The 17,331-nt window shown below is 56.5% G+C and overlaps 3 protein-coding genes across 3 annotated transcripts; 2 read left to right on the top strand and 1 right to left on the bottom strand.

Annotated features, from left to right (window-relative positions):
• Positions 1 to 631: 631 nt before the first annotated feature.
• Positions 632 to 2,547, top strand: M406DRAFT_343490 (uncharacterized protein; the record flags this gene model as incomplete). Its single annotated transcript, XM_040921873.1, has 4 exons — positions 632 to 700; positions 853 to 930; positions 1,161 to 2,006; positions 2,113 to 2,547. 4 exons carry the CDS (start codon positions 632 to 634, stop codon positions 2,545 to 2,547), a joined length of 1,428 nt encoding a protein of 475 aa, XP_040771359.1.
• Positions 2,548 to 3,444: 897 nt separating this feature from the next.
• Positions 3,445 to 3,780, top strand: M406DRAFT_269001 (uncharacterized protein; the record flags this gene model as incomplete). Its single annotated transcript, XM_040917979.1, has 1 exon — positions 3,445 to 3,780. One exon carries the CDS (start codon positions 3,445 to 3,447, stop codon positions 3,778 to 3,780), a length of 336 nt encoding a protein of 111 aa, XP_040771360.1.
• A 10,476-nt stretch (positions 3,781 to 14,256) lies between these two features.
• Positions 14,257 to 16,999, bottom strand: M406DRAFT_297168 (uncharacterized protein). The gene is made up of 3 exons (XM_040919296.1): positions 16,217 to 16,999; positions 14,963 to 16,104; positions 14,257 to 14,834 (listed from the first exon to the last, which is right to left on the bottom strand). Exons 1-3 carry the CDS (start codon positions 16,847 to 16,849, stop codon positions 14,708 to 14,710), a joined length of 1,902 nt encoding a protein of 633 aa, XP_040771361.1. The 5' UTR covers positions 16,850 to 16,999; the 3' UTR covers positions 14,257 to 14,707.
• Positions 17,000 to 17,331: the final 332 nt, after the last annotated feature.

A 17,331-nucleotide genomic window follows, 5' to 3' on the forward strand; every position in this document is an offset into this window, starting at 1 on the left:
CCCCCCCCCCACTGGGCTTTCTTTTTTTTCTTTACCATGTACCATAGTCAGCCAGGTGGCCACTCACAGCCAACTTCAGTAGCATTACGACGACTGCCTACTATAGTATATTGATTTGCATCCTGCATCCTGCACTCTCCATTCTGCATGTCAGTCCCTCACCTGTGGAGCACAGACAAGGAGAGTTGAGGATAGACAAGCCCTTGGTCAAATCAATTGTTTATCCCCTTCTCCCTTTCCAACCTTCTTGAATCGCGCTGCGGTGGGCGATTGCGTACACACCCGCACCCACACCCACGCACACACACACACAGACAAGCGCCACCCCCGTCGTTCCCGGTTGCATTGTCTCGACTCCAGTCCCAGACTCTCTACCAGAGTACCATCTCTCCGGAACAGACTCGAAACAGCCGACTCCCCGCCCTCGGTCGTCCATTTGCTGTCCCTACCGGCCAAATCCCCATTCATGATGGCGGTCTACCACTCGATCCCTTCAAGGGGGTCTGGTCTTGACCTCCAACTAACATCTCCTCCGCCTTCACGACGACGACTTCTGGCTTCAGCTCCAGTACCGCCTTTCTCCCTGACCAAGACCACCGCCTTTCTCTCCGTCGCCGCTCTTCTGCTCCCCATGGCCGACGCACACGATCACGCCGTCGAGAACATCCCAGATGATGCTGCCACCTCTCCAGACCCAATCGTATGTTGCTTACTACCTGCTATTACTTATCGTCAATCTGCCTACCCTCCTTCACACCTCCCAAAGAATGATACACACACACACACACACAACAACAACAACAACAACAACAACAAGGCTGACATGAAGGATCTGTTTCTCTCTCTTTCTAGGACTCGACACTATGGGCACACATCTTCCTCAACATGCTCGCCTTTGGCGTCCTTTTCCCTCTCGGAATGGTCCTCGGCGTGAGTTATCCCCCCCCAAAAAACCCCCCCCTCAACAACAACGACAGGAAAGTGAGAGAAGGAGGAGGAGCAACATATGGTAGGAGGAGGGGGAGGAAGAAGAACAACAACATCGGAGAGAAACACAAAGGACGGCTCTTGGTCAGGAGCGCCGGAGCGCCGTGTCTGGACATACGTGAGCTGCGCTGGGCTGGTTCAGGCTAACGAGATTCTCTCATATTGCGATCTAGATAACGAAAAGTCGATGGCACGTCCCTATACAATCGCTCTCCTCCGTGCTTGCCCTCCTCGGTTACGCCCTCGGCCACATGCATGGCGGCCGTGAGTTCCGGCCGGACAATGTACACGCGCACTTTGGTGACTGGGTCTACTTCCAAATGTTTGCACAGATCATTCTCGGCGTGTACCTGAGGCTGCATCTCGAAAAGGGTGTTCACGCCCGCATCCGCCCCGTCGTGCGCGTCGTCCACTCCATCAGCGGCAAGGCCTTCCCCGTCATCGTCTGGGCCCAGCTGCTCTTCGGTGGCATCACCGCCCAGGGCTTCTGTCGCGGCGACCATCTCGGCCAGTGCCTGGCGCACTTCATCATGGGCAGCGCCTTCATCGCCTATGGCGTCCTGATGACCCTGACCCTGCTCGTCGGCCAGCTGTGGCTCCGCCGCACTGGCCGCTCCCAGGAGTTTTTCGATTCCGTCGTCATCGCCGCCTGGGGCTGCGTCAACACCTTCACCGAGCACAGGTGGGGCACTGCATGGGTCAAGAACGACTGGCAGCACACCACCATGGGCATCGTATGGTGGTGCGCTGGCCTGGCTGGTGTCTGGCTGAGCCGCGGCCGCGACGGCTCTCCTAGGCGCAACTTCATCCCAGGCTTTGTCATCGCCATCACGGGCTGGGCCATGTCCGCCCACCCCCAGGAGCTCATGATCAGCGCCATGACCCACAAGGCCTTTGGGTACACCCTCATGGCCGCCGGCATTACCCGCATCATCGAGGTTTCCTTTGTCCTGCAAGATAAGATCGGCATCTCGGATGATGGCTACGGCACCCACAGCTTTCAGTACATCCCTCCCTTTGTAAGTCTCTCTCACTCACACACACATACAGACACACTACCCTCCTGTCTTGTGCTTTTGTGAACCTGGGACTATATTTGGCAGCGCCTAACTTCCTTTTCTTTAGTTGCTGTACGCTTCGGGTTTCCTTTTCATGGGCGCAACCGAGGAGCAGATGTCGTTGGTTGACGGTTCCGGCATTGACCATGTGGCCTATGTCTTGATCCTTTACAGCCTTGCCTTCCTCACCTTCCTCTTCACCAACGTTCTCGTCCATGTTTACGACCGCGGCGTGAACGCACCAGCTGGAGCCAAGGGCATCAATGGACATGCACCGGGGGCCAACGGCCGGCGGGGCGCAGCGGCGGCGTCAATGGACGAGCGGAGGCTGCGCGACGTGGAGGAGTTTGAGCTGGACGGGCTGATGAGCGATGACGAGGACGAGGAGCAGGCCCAGAGGCGGAAGCTCCTGAAAGAGGGCGACGGAGACAGGAGCGAGGGCGAGGGAGAGGCCCTGTCCAGCCCTAGCACGGTGGGCAGAAACAATGATCGAATTGCTTGAAGGCTCGACGAAGGCATCGATGGAGAGGAACGGAGACTGCTGATGTTGGCGAGCTTTATACGGGTGCGTGAGGTCTAATGTACGAGGCACATCGGATATATACAACAGAACTACTTGACGAGTACGAAGGCCCTCGTACATGTTAGACCACGACCAAGGACCAAGGACTACCAGCCAGTCAGTCCTCAGCTTGACGCTAAGGAGAGGAGGAAGCGTAGCAAGGAGGGGGACGGGCATTCTGGGCCGAATAGCAAGCAGCATGGTTGGGCGTTTTTGGGATTGTAATCTGCAAGGTTAATCAATGGTCATGAACTCTTTTCATTTTTTGGTATATGTTTCTTCTCTCTCCATTATGCTTGAATAGAGGATGGTGAACAGCATTGGTTTTGGGTTCTCTTGACAGACCAAATCAAGTTCATGTTGATCTTGTAGGAATTCATCGTGCAACTTTGGCTGAAAAGAGAAGTTCTGTGTTTTGGGTGTGTCTCTTTGGTGTTGATGGGTGTCTTCTTTTCAGTTTTTACCTCTACGTTCGTCCAGACAGCATCCGAGAACAGATTCGCAAACCAATATGATTCGGAAGTTTTCACATTCCTTCTTCACTCGCCCATTTTTTTTCTTTCCTTTTTTTCTTTGGGACAAGAGGGTCGGTTGTTCAACTGATAAGCGTGGCTAGTGAACTAATTTGTTATCGCCCCGCTAAAATTTCCAAATCCTCAAACTAAGGCTTGCAGCAGCAACAACGTTCCTTCTTGTTCATACTTCTTCACCTCCTCTCCTTTCCCCAACTCAAGTCAAAAAAGCACATTACTCAACGCCAAACCCAGCCAGCTCCTCTCTCCCCCTCTTGTTCCTCTCTCTCTCTCTCACACACACACACACAAGCTCTTTCACACAATGCCCTCCGTCAAGAACCCCAACACGGTCTCGCGCAACCGCCAGATCGCGCACGCGGCCAAGGCCAGGAAGCAGGCGGCCCAGCACCTCGCATCGTCCAAGCTGCCGTCGCGCGTCGCAAAGGCGGACGCCAGGCGCGGCGCCCGCGCGGGCCTTCTCCCCACCAGCGGGCCCAACGCGGCCCTCAGCAAGAAGAAGCAGCGCAAGGTCGAGAAGCAGCTGGCTCACGCGATGCGGAGGAAGGCCGAGGCAGAGGCTGCTAGGGAGGTGGAGATGCAGGGTATGTTGCTCCCTTTCTTTTGTCCCCCCCCCCCTTTTTTTTTCTTTGGCTTTTGATGGTGTGTGTATCTTTTTTCTTTTCTTTCTCTGACGGGGTCTTGCTTTTGAACAGATGCGGAGAACTCGGGCAAGAACAAGAAACAGCTCAAGGCGGAGCGGGACGCTGCCATGGAGGCACTCGGAAAGATGGACATTGCTTGAGAGAGAGAGAGCGCGATACAGGAGATTTGGAAGCAAGCAGTTTTGATGTCTTTCAAAATAAGGGCGAAGTTGTTATGGGCCAGACCAAACGGGTGAAAGATATTCGACTTCCACGCCCCTTCTCCCCTCCAGGGAACCCCCTTGGATACAGCACAATCGGCCCTTGCTGCTCTCATGTGCCTCTCCAGAGGCATGCCAAGCAAGGTCATGATCGACGCGCGAGGCAAAGCCGGCCGAAAGAATAACGGAAAATTGGGATGATGCCAAGGAAGAAAACTGCCCAGGAGCAAGTGGCACCGCCGAATGAAGATATCGTCGTGGCGAGGACGACACGCCGTGTTCATGGGCGCCCAACACTGCACAGACGTCGGGGTGCAGTGCATTGCATCCACAACAGCTCCTTCACATACGAACGTATCGAGACACAATGCCTGATCACATTCGTCTCGTGAGCATCGGCAGCTGTACAGGTTTGGGGGTAGTGGTGGAGAGGGGTGGTCTTTGAGGCTTTGAGCTGTTTTACTCGACCAGCCCAAGGGGCATTGCAGATATAACGGTCTTGTCTTCAACCAGTCTCTGGCAGTCAAGTCTCTTAAAACAAGGACACTTCTCTAGCCATCTATCTAGACCCGGGCCGGGGATTTCATCAAAATTATAGCCTCACCAATACATGTCTGAAAGCTCTTGCGTCTTTTACAATTCACTTGGATAATAATTAAGGCTTGGAAGGGGTTGGACTGTTTGTTTCACTTACCAAGGACTGCGTTGGTGGGCGGAAGAGGATATCCACAGATGCAATCTCGCACAAAGCCGAGCAACAGATAGCTAAGTAATTGGGCTTATTACCTCTTTACGGTGTATATTATCTATAGTACATGTGGTTGAGCCCTTTGTAATACGGCAGACAGGTAGCCGTTCCTGTTCCGGGGAGCGGTGCTCACGAATCTAATTCCACGCCAATGACGAACCTGCAACAATCATAAAATCCCATAACATACATATCTGCCTCATCAATGCAGGTTTTTTTCTTCTTTCTTTTGAGACCTTCTTGTGGCCAACTCCAAAGAAAATGAAAAGCAGCAGGATGAAAACCACCGTGTTCCGTCTTGTTCGAAGAGGAATGAGCCAAAAGAGTAGGGCTGAGTATTATCTCTCTGCCCCACTGGCGGCCATACGAGCTTGATCCCGAGTTTCCGGGGATACGCAAGCAGGACGACCATGTCTCTTCTTCCCGCCCGCCCGCCCTGATCAGGATTAGATATCAATTTCTCCATCCGCGATAGCAAGCCTTTGCTTGGCCGTCTTGGCTTTCTTGGAGCCCTTTCCCTTCTTCTTGTTGCCCTTTGCTTCTGCTGTCTCGACAGGAGTTGCTGTTCCAGACTGCTGCTGCTTATTGCCATCATCAAAGTGACCTTCGCCTGTTCGCATGAAATGTGGTTAGCAAGATGTTTGGCCAAAGACAACTTTGTGGGGGGGGGGGGGGGGGGATTTAAAAAGATCAGCCAACTCACCCTCATGGTACATGTCGTCGAGGGAGACAGATTCATTCACAACCTTCTTGCGTCTGCCGCCCTTCTTCTTCTTGTCATATTCACCACTGGCCAGGAGTTCTTGCTCGCGGCGCTCAATCATCTTCTCCACCGCATCGTCATCATCGGCAAGCCACATGGCAATGTCCTTGTTGCGGTTCTCGGGAGCACGGCGGCCAGAGAAGTCGACACCGGCACCGGTACCGCCACCCTGGATGACTACGCGCTGCACCTCCTCCTTCTGCAGCGCACGCTTCCGGATGCGTTCTTCTATGGTGCCTCGGGTGATTAGGCGGTAGACAGTGACCTGCCTAGTCTGGCCAAGACGATGAGCACGATCCATGGCCTGGGAATCGATTGTCGGGTTCCAATCCGAGTCGTAGAAGATGACCGTGTCGGCAGACGTGAGGTTGATACCGAGACCACCGGCACGGGTCGACAGCAGGAAGATGAAGATATCCGGCCGGGTCTGGAAGTCGTGGACTGTGTCACGCCGATCCTCGAGCTTGGTGGAGCCGTCCAGCCGACAGAACTTGTAGTTGCGGTACGTCAGGTACTCCTCCATCAGGTCGATCATGCGCGTCATCTGGAAGTACAGCAGCACGCGATGGCCTTGCTCCTTGAGCTTGAAGAGCAGCTCGTCCAGCTTGGCCAGCTTGCCCGAGTCCGTCACGAAGCGCCGCATAGAAGGGACGACGATGTTGGTAAAGCGGTGCTTCTCGTTGTCCGGAGCGGGGAACAGCCCAGACTTGGGTATCCGCTCTGGAGAGATCTTTTGCGTGATGAAGGCCTTCTGCTCCTCCACAGTTGGTTCGAACAGTGCCCTCCGCATCCGCACATTGAAGTAGGTGTCCTCCCGCTCCAAGTTGGCCGCACGGCTGTTACAGACGACTTCGACGGGAGGCGCTGTTGCGCCAGGGCGGCCAGCCTGTTCCAGACGGCGAAAGCCCGCCTCATCGTAGGCCGTCTTGGAGACGTTCATGAGGCTGTTCAGAATCCCCTCGCCAGTGACGTCCGCCAGTGGCTTGCGGTCGGCACGACGGGTGATCTGGAACATGGCGTGCGGTGGAGTGTAGTTCTGGTCCTCGGGTTCGTCATAGGCCACCCTCATGTGCCCTAGGCGGTTCTCACGCCCAGACAGCTCAACAGCGCGGCTGAAGACATCCTGGCGGCCGGCCCTGGATGCCTCGGCTGGGCTCACGTCGGCAAACCTGAGCCAGGAGAAGGCATCCGAGCCGCTCGTGCTCTCACGCATGTTGTCAGGTGCCCAGATGTTCATCAGGTGGTTCAGGTAGCGGCTGCGGAATCCCGCCTTCTGACTGTCGGGCCCGGCTTTGTACAGCCGACCGCTGTCGCGCCAGATGAGGTTGGGCAGCTCGTAGTCAATCAGGCTCCGTGTGGAGTACGCGACGGGGATGTTATTTCCCTCGCGCACAAAGGATGCCGTCTCGGCAAAGTAGCCGACGGACAGAGGCGACGTGGTATCAGCGCGCTGGAAGAGGTCAGGATGATTGCAGACCTTGCGGAACTGCATGACAAGATTCATCAGGGTGCCCGAGTCGCTGTCGTCTCCGGTGGTGGCCTTCTCGATGAGGTCCATGATGCTGATCTGGTTGCGGAGGTTGCTGTAGTAGGCGCGCTGCCGGTAGGTCAGGTCGCAGTAGACGTCCAGCTCGATCTTGTCGCCGAGCTCCTTTTGGACGTGCTTCTTGACGCGACGGAGCATGAAGGGCTTCAGGATCATGTGCAGGCGCTTCAGCTGGTCCTCGTTGAGCTTGGTGTTGCTCTGGGCGTGGGACTCGATGTCCTTGGAGAACCACTCGCTGAACTCGTCGTGCGAGTCGAAGAGCGACGGCATGATGAAGTGCAGGAGGGCCCAGAGCTCCTGCATGTTGTTCTGGATCGGCGTGCCTGTCAGGAGCAGGCGATTTCTGCAGTGGAAGCCCAGGAGGCATTTCCAGCGCGAGCTCTGGGAGCTCTTGATGGCCTGCGCCTCGTCGAGGATCATGTACTGCCAGCCCATCTTCTGGAAGTAGCTGACGTCGGAGACAACCAGCTGGTATGAGGTCACCATGACATGGAAGCTGGCCTCCTTCTTGTACGTCTTGTGCTTGCGGTCCCAGAACTTGCGGAGCGTCTTGCGGTCGCCTGCGGTTCCCCAGTAGGGCAGGACCTTGAACTCTGGGACGAACTTGCGGATCTCCTGCTCCCAGTTGTGAAGGGTAGAGGCCGGCGCGACGACGAGGAAGGGCCCCCAGATGTCGTGCTTCTCGGCCAGATAGGTCATGACGGAGATGGACTGGACTGTCTTGCCGAGACCCATCTCGTCAGCCAGGATGCCGTTGATGCCCTGCTCGTAGAGGTTGACAAGCCAGTTGAGGCCCTTGAGCTGGTACTCCTTGAGCTGCGCATTCAGGAGCTTGGGCTGCTCGATCTCGACCTCGCCCATGCCGGTAGGGTTCTGGAAGTTCATCTCGCCCTCCTCGTCGAGCTCGGCGTCCCTGTTGAAGTCCCGGGCCTTCTGCTGCGCCTCGGCGAGGGCGTGCTGCGCGTTCGCCCTGGCGATGGCCTGCAGCTTCTCCTCGTCTTCTTCCTCGAAGGTCAGGTTCTCGAAGCGGGTGACCTTGGCCGAGGGCGCACCATCCTCGTCGTCGACGTCCATGGCGCCAGGGTCCGCGTGGGCCAACGCCTTCTCTTCCTCAGCTGCGAGCTCGGGGTTGTCCGTGCTACGCTCAACCTCGTTCGTCTTGATCTTCTTGCCAATGAAGTGGGAGTACAGCTCGGTCTGGGAGATGAGGAAGTTGAGCTTGCGCTTCTGCCTGGCAGCCTCACGGTCGGCCTCTTCCCGGCGGGCGTTCTCGAGCTCCTGCTTCTCGGCAGCCTTGCGGAGGTCGCGCTCCTCGCGCTCGTTGCGCTTCCAGAAGCTCATCATGTCGCGCATGACGCGCTTGGCCCGGGCCTGCAGGTCCTTGGTGCCCTTGTTGGTGCGGAGCTGCCAGCGCCTGGCCTCCTTGGAGGCCAGGATGGCCGTCTTCTTCAGGTTCGACGACTTGGTCTGGTACGAGTCGGAGGCCATCCGGTAGACCTTGCCAACGTCCTTGCGGGCCAGGTCCCGCCAGATCTGGTCGTAGATCTGGTTGAAGCCCTTGGATTGGAACTTGGTCTCGAGCGGGTCCTTGGGCTCCTCGACGGCCTTGTCCTTCTCTTTATCCTTGTCCTTCTGCTGGCCGCTCTCCTTACCAGACGGCTCTGCTGTGGTGGCGGTCGGATCGCCGCCGGCAGCAGGGGTCTCTTTGTCTTTGGCGGCCTTGTCCTTCTTGTTGAGCTTGATGCGGATCTGTTTGGTCTCCTCCTTGCTGGGCGGCTCCTGCCCGGCGTCGATGGCGGCCTGGGCGGCGATGGCGTTGTCCTTCTCGGCCTGCTTCTGCTCCTTGGACTTTTTGGGCCGGGACCCGGTGCGAGCCTTCTTGGCGCTCTTGCCCGTCTCCAACTCGCTGGCCTGGAACGTGGACATGATACCGCCCTCGAGGTTCACCTCGAGCGCCGGCAGGTTGCGCGCGGGGCCCTTGATGCCCTTCTGCAGGATGAGCTTGGTCTGCTGGGCCTTCTTGCTGGCGCGTTCGGCTTCGCGCAGGTGCTTCAGGCGCTCTGCCTCGTCGCCGGCCAGCTCAGCAGCCTGGGCTTTGGCGAGGGCGGCCTCCTTCTGCTCGATGGTGACGGCCATGGACTTCTCGCGGCGGCGCTTCCGCTGCATGTCCTTCTTGCGCTCCTTCTCGGCGACCACCTCCTGCTCGCGAACCTCCTGAAGGGCGTCGTCGTAGTACATGTCGTCGTAGCGGCGCTTGCCCAGCTCCATATGCAGGCTCAGGCGCTCGCTCGTCGAACGGGCCAGGTTGAGCCTGCGGGAGGCGAGGAAGCGGGCCTCGGTCAGCTCCATGGCGCGGCGTCGGCGCTGGGCACGCTGACGCCACAGGCGCTCCTCCTCGAGGATGTCAAAGTCATCATCGGCGCGCGGGTTGTTGTCCAGCTGCTCCATGAGCTCCTTGATCTTCTTCTCCTTGCTCACAGAGAAGCCACTATGCTTCGGCTGGCCATTAGCGGCGCGCTTGGCCGGGACGCGCGCGGCGGGGCCCTCCTTGTCTTTGTGTGAAGAGGCACGCCTAGAGCTTCCCTTGGCCGATGGCGCGTCGGCGTTCTTAAGGTCGGACACGCGAGGCTGCTTTGGCTTCCTCGTAGGCTTCTTCCGCTCGGCCTTGGCAACGGGGGCATCATCCATCTTCTCCTCCTTGATGGCGGCGGGTGCGAGGACTTGAGCGGCGGGCGAGGGGGCTCTGGGCCTGGGCTCGGGGTCGGAGCTCGAAAGGATGTTCGAGAAGGACATGACGTTGCGGTTTGGCGTCGTCTGCGAGTCGGAAAGGTCAGCTTTGTCCAGAATAGGAGGTGGGAACCAGGCGGTACCAACACTGGCAGGAGGGGCAGGCGCCTTCAGCACCGACGGGGCGGGCGGCGAGTGCTGGGCAGCCGGCGGTGCAGGTCCGACCGTGGACCCAGCAGAGGCCATGGGCTGCCGCAGGCTGGGCGAGACGATGACAGGAGCCTTCGTGGGAGGGCTCATGGAACCAGCAGGATGTGAGCGGGAGACGGGGCTTAGAGATGGAACTGCAGCCCGAACAGGCGAAGTGTAGCTGCCTTTGTAGTAGGCCGATTGCTCAACTGGCCGATTGGAGGGATAGTCGTAGTCCCTACTGGCAGGCTCACGAGGCTGTTTTTGGAAAAAAGAGAGAAAGAGCAGGTCCGTCAGCAGATGAATTTGCAGGCAAAATTAGATGAGACGATGGAGATGTGATTTTGGGAGTTGGACGCGAAGTGGTAAGGTGGTAACAAATGGGGGACCGTCAGGCTGTTGATGGTAGGGTGTAGATCATGGCAAGGGATTAATTGAATGACTGATTGGGGACTTGGGATATGGGGGATGATGGATGATCCCACTAGGGGATAGGATTGTGATTGTGATTAGGATCTGACAGCAGCAAGCAAGGAAAGGATGTTGGAAGAAGTCGTATTTGGGTCTGGCGGACGGGGACGACGGTGATGATGACGACGATGATGATGAGGATGATGAGGATGATGAGGATCAGGGTTTGACACGGGGCAAAGGTTGCTCTTTGCTTGGTGGATGTGAAATGGTGGTGATTTGGGATTTTGGGGCGACCCGACCGGGCCAAGAAAGAATGTCTTGGTCAGAGGTCTGAGGTTACGCCCTAGCGGTGCTGGATGGCGTCTGGCGCGCCGGATGGGCGGCGATGGTGATGATCATCGCCTGAGCAGCTGCTGAGCGAGCCCTATTGGCACCAGGGGTTGCCTGTGTCTCTTGTGTTTCTGTTTTCTGAACGCATGTAAAATGTGTAGGTGTAGGTGCAGACGTGTAGATGTGTAGATGTGTAGATGTGTGGAGGTGGAGAGGTGGAGAGGTGTGTAAATGGTGTGTGTGTGTGTGTGCTTTCTTTGCTTCTTCAACGCCCCTTGCTCCCCTGTTTGCTTGCTTGCTTGCTTGCTTTTTTCTGCTCCTTTCTTTTGCTGGTCTCGTCTGCTTCCCTTGTCTGCTTATTTCTTAACTTACCTTAGTATTGTTGGCAGCGGAGGACGAGGCCTGGGCCGTGCTGCTGTTCCAAGACGAGCCCTTATCGATGACCCTGCGATCACCCGTCGTGGTGGTGGTGTCGGTAGTAGGGTCGTAGAAGCTGCCGGCGGTCTTCTCGCGCGGGGGGTCGCGGTGCTCGCGCATGTCCTGGGGATAGAAGACGGGGGGCGCGTGTAGCGGCGACCTGGGAGGTGCAAGGACGGGCGGCGGGATAGACTGCGTCGGCTTGGTGAGGAAGGGATTGTGTAGTAGAGACGACGAAGCGGCGCCGGTGCTGGTGCCGTTGCTGCTGGTGCTGCCAGGCTTGGCGCTGGCGCTGGCGGCCCTAGGCGAGGTCGAGCTGGCGGCGGAGGGAAAATGAGGCGGATGATGATGAAAGTCGGACTGGGTGGGAGATCGCAGGCTGAACGCGTGTCGAGGTGGTGGTGGCGGTTGGTGTTGAGCGGCACCAGCACTAGCACCCGTAGCACCAGTCGCCGTAGAAGAAGGAGCTGCAGACCCGTTCTCGCTCAGCTGCACCGGGTTGAGGATGTCGCGACGCCGCCTGTCCTCCCTGTCACGGTCATGGTCGCCGCGGTCGCGGTCATCATCGTAGTCGTGGAGGGATGGAGGCCTCTGTAGGACGGTGGAGTGGAAATTTGGCTCCATGATTTTTGTTGTCTTTTTTTCGTCTTCCTTTTTTCTTCCTTTGTTTTTTTTTTCTTCCCTTTCCTGGAGGGAGAGAGCCCGTCGTGTATGCTCCTCCCCTGGCTGATGAGACCTTGACTTTTTCTCAGAGACTTCGAGTGTTGGCCTCTGCGGCTTCGGCGCTGGGGAGAGTAAAATCCACTGCAGTCCCCTCGAGTCGCCGCTAGAGGGCAATCCCAAGATATCTCCGCTGAAGTTTCTGGTGGCGCTGGCGAGACAGACCCATCCGCACCGTGCTGCGACGACTTAGGTCGAAGAGAGAGAAAGGAGAGGTTCGTCCGCCGTTGATGGCGATGATGATGACGATGATGATGATAAATGCACGATGAGCAGCAGACCGCGTCCTGCTGTGGAAGGGCGGCGGATGGCTGCTCTATGTGGTCGATCGCGATCCGGATACGTCAGTTCGGGCTGTCGCAAATTTTGGGAAACCAACGAGCCAGATCGCGGCTCTGCGGGCGATGGACAAGGCTCGAAATCGGATGGGCAATCGGCGATAGGCGATGGGTGGTGGGTTGGAAGGTGGTGGTCATGGACCTTGTCGAGAGGAAGTGGTGGTGGTGGTGGACAATGCAGGTTTTCTTTGTCGCGTTGAGCCCGGGCCGGGTACAGGTGGGATCGGTCTTTCGGCTTGATGCTGGGGCTGCAGGAGAGACCGCCCACACGAGTATCGCGATACCACAAGGCGTGGTGTTGTGTGGGGTGGCGAGTGGGTGTGGGTGTGGGCGTGTCGAGTTGAAGTCGAGTTGAGGTTTGGAGTTGCAATTGAGGGTTAAAATCGCCGAGGAGGACCACAGCAGAAGGGGGTTTGTTGGTGGTGGTGACCTGACGTGATGTGCAGCCGCAGCGCAGTGCAGTGCAGCCTTAAACGTAAACGGGATAAAGCCACGCTTGTCGCAGGCGAGGCGGCCGCGATGAGCTGAACTGAGCTAACCCCCAGCCCGTGGTTGCGATGCCGGTGAAGGTATAAGTGTGCAGATGCAAAGCCAAGATGCTAAATCCGCAGCGATAGCACGAGTTGCAGGTGAAGATGGTGGCAACTCTTCTCTTCTTCTATTCTTTCTTCTTTCCTCCCTTTCTTTGACGTCTTCTCAAGCTTCCAACACCAGGTCGAGTCCTCCTGGTTCTGTTGCCTCCCGTTTCCGTTGAGGAGTGATTCGTAGTGAGTGGATCCTCTGCACACGCAAACACCCGTCACCTTTTCACTATGTACTCACTTACACATACTATAGCACGCTATACATAGTACAAGATGAAGCAGCTATTGATGCGGCTCCAGCTGCAAATTCGAACTCGCAAGTCGGTGGGGCACTTCAGTGTACCCTCTCACAGACCAGTATCTGTAGCTATACCTGTGATAAACCTCGCTCATCGCCCAGGTTGTCACGGTCGGTCTGTGAATCGACCCCTTACAAATCAGTTCTTGGGTGAGGCAGTGTGTAAGGAGGGGTTTCCAGATACAAGTTTCTAGCAATACAAAGCAGCCAATGACAAGTTCCCACTCGAAAACCATTGATTGTGCGTATCGTCATAGCTGCCTCCCACCTGCTCCCTCTCTGTCTCTCGTTTTCACTCTTGCCCACTTTCTCTTGTCACACTGCCATTGCCGATCCCAAAATCCCACACTATACACCCTAGTCTCGCCTCGCGCCTAATCCAGGGTTCAGGCAAGCAGGCAGGCTAACAGGCTAGCAGGTCACGTCAGCTCTCTCCTTCCCACCAAGGCCGAGCACTTATCATCAGTCCACGCCAAGACAAGGCAAAGAACCCAAAGAGAACAACAAAATCAAGGCAAAAACAAGGCAAAAAGAAGAATAAAAGAAGAAAAAGATTGGGTGGAGGAAAAAAAAAAAACAGAAGGCAAGTGACACTGACCGCTACTGCCAACCGTTACTTCAAATCAGTGCCAGCGTTCTTGTTACTCCACTTCTACATTTAATATGCCTGCATAGAATGATGATGGATTTTGCTAATGGCGGTCTGTTGGTCCATGAATTGCATCCAAGATTGGTGCTGAGGTTGGAACGATGTGCTGCTGCTGCTGATGAGGAGGAGGAGGACAACGGCAATGATGAATAACGAGCAACGCAGCATGATGACTGAGTAGATATTGTCTGATGTACTGTCTGCTTGTCAACACTGTCTCATTCTTCGTCTCCTTCGTCTGCCTCCTCCTCCTCCTCCTCCTCCTCCTCCTACTCTTCCCTGTCTCTGCCTGGCTTCTACTACTAAACTGGTCTTTGCGCAAGGAAAAGACAGTAAGGAAAAGTCGAATAAAGCGGGTTGTGACGGGAGAGAGCCTGGGCCTCTTTGCTAAGATTGGAGGTATATTCTAGTACTTGACACTTAACAATCAACAATTGCCACTGTAGTAGTAAGTCGCTCACCAACCTTTCGAGACAATCACCGAATGTGAGAAGCATGTTCACGTGCATGTGTCACACGGCAGCTCTCAACTCATCGCCACAACATCATAGTATCAAGTCTAGTGCTTTTGCATCTCATTCAAAACTTCTATACCGAGAAATACATTTCAGCCAACGCCCGTGGCCCAACAACAGTCGCTTCCCGCTAGACATGGTGATGGCTGCTTCTTTCTGAATTCTGCCTTGGGATGTCTCTCCCTCTTTTATCATTTTCTCTCTGGCAGTGTCCCGTGTTGGTCTTGACATGCTCAACCTCCCGTCCCATAGACCCGCTCGCCTCACCCATGTCCCGCGGTGCCCTGTTGCTCCTGGCAATCTATCTAGGTGGCCATGATTCCAATATGCACCTGTCTGGTGGCGATCTCTTTTCTTTTTTCCCCTTCTTTCCGTGTCTCCGCGGTTTAGGCTCTGCAGGGGGGGGGGAGGGAGGGGCGCGCCTCATCCCCCTCCTAGAGCCCTCACGTCTCGCCACGGCTCATAGTGTTCCTCTCTATCCCGCCTCAGACCGCACCGGCTGCAAGCATCTTCTTGCGCAGGTAGTTCTTGTAGTCTCCGATCGAGCCATCCCAAGGCTTGATCGTCTTGTTCTCACACACCAGGATCTGCTTGGCGATCTTGTCCAGCAATCTGTAGTTGAAAATCATATCAGTCATGACGCTGTCTCCACTATTGCTTGTGGTGGGAATGTTGGGGGAAGGGGTAAGAAGAAAGGAGGAGGATCGTCACAAGAGAGGAAGGCGACGTCTGAAACATACCTGAAGTCGTGACTGACGACAATAACACCTCCTGTGAATGCGTTGATGGCATCCGCCAGACTGTCGATGGTCGGGATGTCCAGGCCGTTGGTAGGCTCGTCGAGCAGCAGCATGTTGGGGCTCTCGATGGCCAGCAGCGCGAACACGATACGGCTCTTCTGGCCCTCGGACAGCGTGCCGATGAGGGCTGTCTGCGATTCACCCGACAGACCGTACTTGCCCAGTTGCTGCCGCCAGTACTGGTAGTCCTGCGAGCGGTCCTTGTACTTATCGCGCACAAAGTCCAGTGCCGACTTGGTGAGATCCAGCTGCTCGGCAGAGTGCTGCGAGTACATGCCCAGCTTCAGGTGAGTGTGCCGGCTGACGTTGCCCGCCGTCGGCGACAGCTTGCCCGTCATGAGGCGCAGCAATGTTGACTTGCCCACGCCGTTGGGTCCCACCAGGGCCGTCCGCGAGTCCATATCGAAGCCGAGGTCGATGTGGCGGTACAGGTCGTCCTCCGGCTTGCCCGAGTACGAGAAGGTGACGTCGTCGAAGGATAGCACGGGCGGCGGCAGCTTCTCGACGTCCGCAAAACGGAAGCTGAATACCCGGTCAGGGATGACGGGCTGGATGAAGCCGTCGGCCTCCATCTTGTCCAGGATCTTCTGGCGGGACTTGGCCTGCCGGACCAGGTTGGCATAGGTACCGGCGCTGGCGATGAACTTCTTGATGTGGGTGATTTCGTCTTGCTGCTTCTGGTAAGCCTTCATCTGGTTGGTCTCCTGCTCCTCGCGCGTCTTGTTATATGAGTCGTAGTTGCCACCGTAGTAGAGGAGCTTCTTCTCGCGCATGTCAATCATATTGGTGCAGACACCGTTGAGGAAATCCATGGAGTGGGAGACGAGGATCAGGGTGCGCTCCCACTTCTTGAGGTACTCCTCGAGCCACACGCAGGCTTCGAGGTCCAGATGGGCAGTGGGGTCGTCGAGCAATAGCAGGGTGGGCTTAACGAAGAGGGCCTTAGCCAGGGCAACACGCATCCTCCAACCACCAGACATGTCCTTGGTCTTCTTGTGGATGGTGACCTTATTGAAGCCAAGACCGGTCAGGATGAGCGAGGCACGGGTAGCGAAGGTCGACGGGTCCATCTTGTCCATATGCTAGCAGTCGACAAACCAACAGGCCATGTTAGTGGACAGCATCCCTTATTGATTTATTCGTGGCAAGACGCGGGGGGGGAGGGGGAGGGTGGTTTGGGTTGATCAGACGTACATCGTAGAGATCCATCAGGACGGGGCTCTCCGGGCCTTCGTCCTCGAGCAGCTTTTCAGCCAGCTTGTCGAGGCGCTCCATCTCGTTCTCCGCCTCCTTGACGACCCATTCCAGGGCGCCCAGTTCGGATGGCGGGGCACCCTCATTGAGAAGATAGATATCGACGTGGGGAGGAATAGGATACTCGCGGGCGGCGATGGCCTTGAGGAAGGTACTCTTTCCACAGCCGTTCTCGCCCAGCAGACCGTAACGACGGCCAAAGTTGAGCTCGAGGGTGCCATCGGTGATAAGGACGCGGCCGTGGAAGACGAGACTGCACGAGGAGATCTTGACGTCGCGGGAGGAGACGACGGAGGAGAGGACGCCGGTAGTGACACGGTCAGACAGGCCGTGCTTGTCCATCTGCTCTGTCAGGCGCTTGACCTCGCCCAGCTTGTCGGCTGAAGTGGCGGGTTCGTCAGACTCTATGGGGTTGCCAAAGGCATCAAGCTGAGGCGGTGTCTCGTCGCCGTTGACGGAGCCGGCCTTGCTAGCATTCTTAGAGCCAGCCTTTGATCGGGAGGCGACCGTCTTCTTGTCTTTGCCATCAGCGGCCTTCTTGGCCAGTCTCTTCTCCTTGGATGCGGACACCATCTTGAATGGGTTGTCTTGGCTCTGGGGGAAGGCAGATAAGCGAAGAAAGGCGTAGGAAAGGTTGAGTAAAGGGCAAATTTAAGAAACCCTCTTTGATGGAGAAAACCCCGTAAAACAAAGAGAGGTGTGATGGGTGGTTGGTTAGTCGCCTGGACTTGGTTGGAATAAGGAGGGTTGATGGAGGAGGGCGGGGTGGGAGGGAGTGAAGGTATTGATGGTCGTGATGATGAAATTCGAGAAGAGGAAAAGAAGAAAAAAAAGAACTTTAGGTTGAGAAGAGGCAAAGTTGGGTAGGTGGGGTGAAGGAGGGGAAACAATCAGAACTTCCCAGTTAGCCTGGCACGCTGGTCATCTTTTGGTGGGTGGCACTGCACTGCTGCCCAGCCTGCCAGCCTGTGCCTCAATGCAGCGAGCGAATGTGCAGGGGATGCATTTAGCGTTTGCCAGGCCAGGAATCAGAACTGTTCTTAGTGGGCGCCTGC

This window comes from Cryphonectria parasitica (genome assembly GCF_011745365.1).
Source record: "Cryphonectria parasitica EP155 unplaced genomic scaffold M406scaffold_10, whole genome shotgun sequence".
In the NCBI taxonomy this organism is placed as follows: Eukaryota; Fungi; Ascomycota; class Sordariomycetes; order Diaporthales; family Cryphonectriaceae; genus Cryphonectria; species Cryphonectria parasitica.

Bases quoted from the DNA above. Each gene is read 5' to 3' on its own strand.
- M406DRAFT_297168 (XM_040919296.1), bottom strand. From the start codon at position 16,849: ATGGTGTCCGCATCCAAGGAGAAGAGACTGGCCAAGAAGGCCGCTGAT. The intron at 16,105-16,216 runs GTACGTCTGATC...GTCGACTGCTAG, and splicing joins TCCTGATGGATCTCTACGAT to CATATGGACAAGATGGACCC. The intron at 14,835-14,962 runs GTATGTTTCAGA...TTTCAACTACAG, and splicing joins GTCGTCAGTCACGACTTCAG to ATTGCTGGACAAGATCGCCA.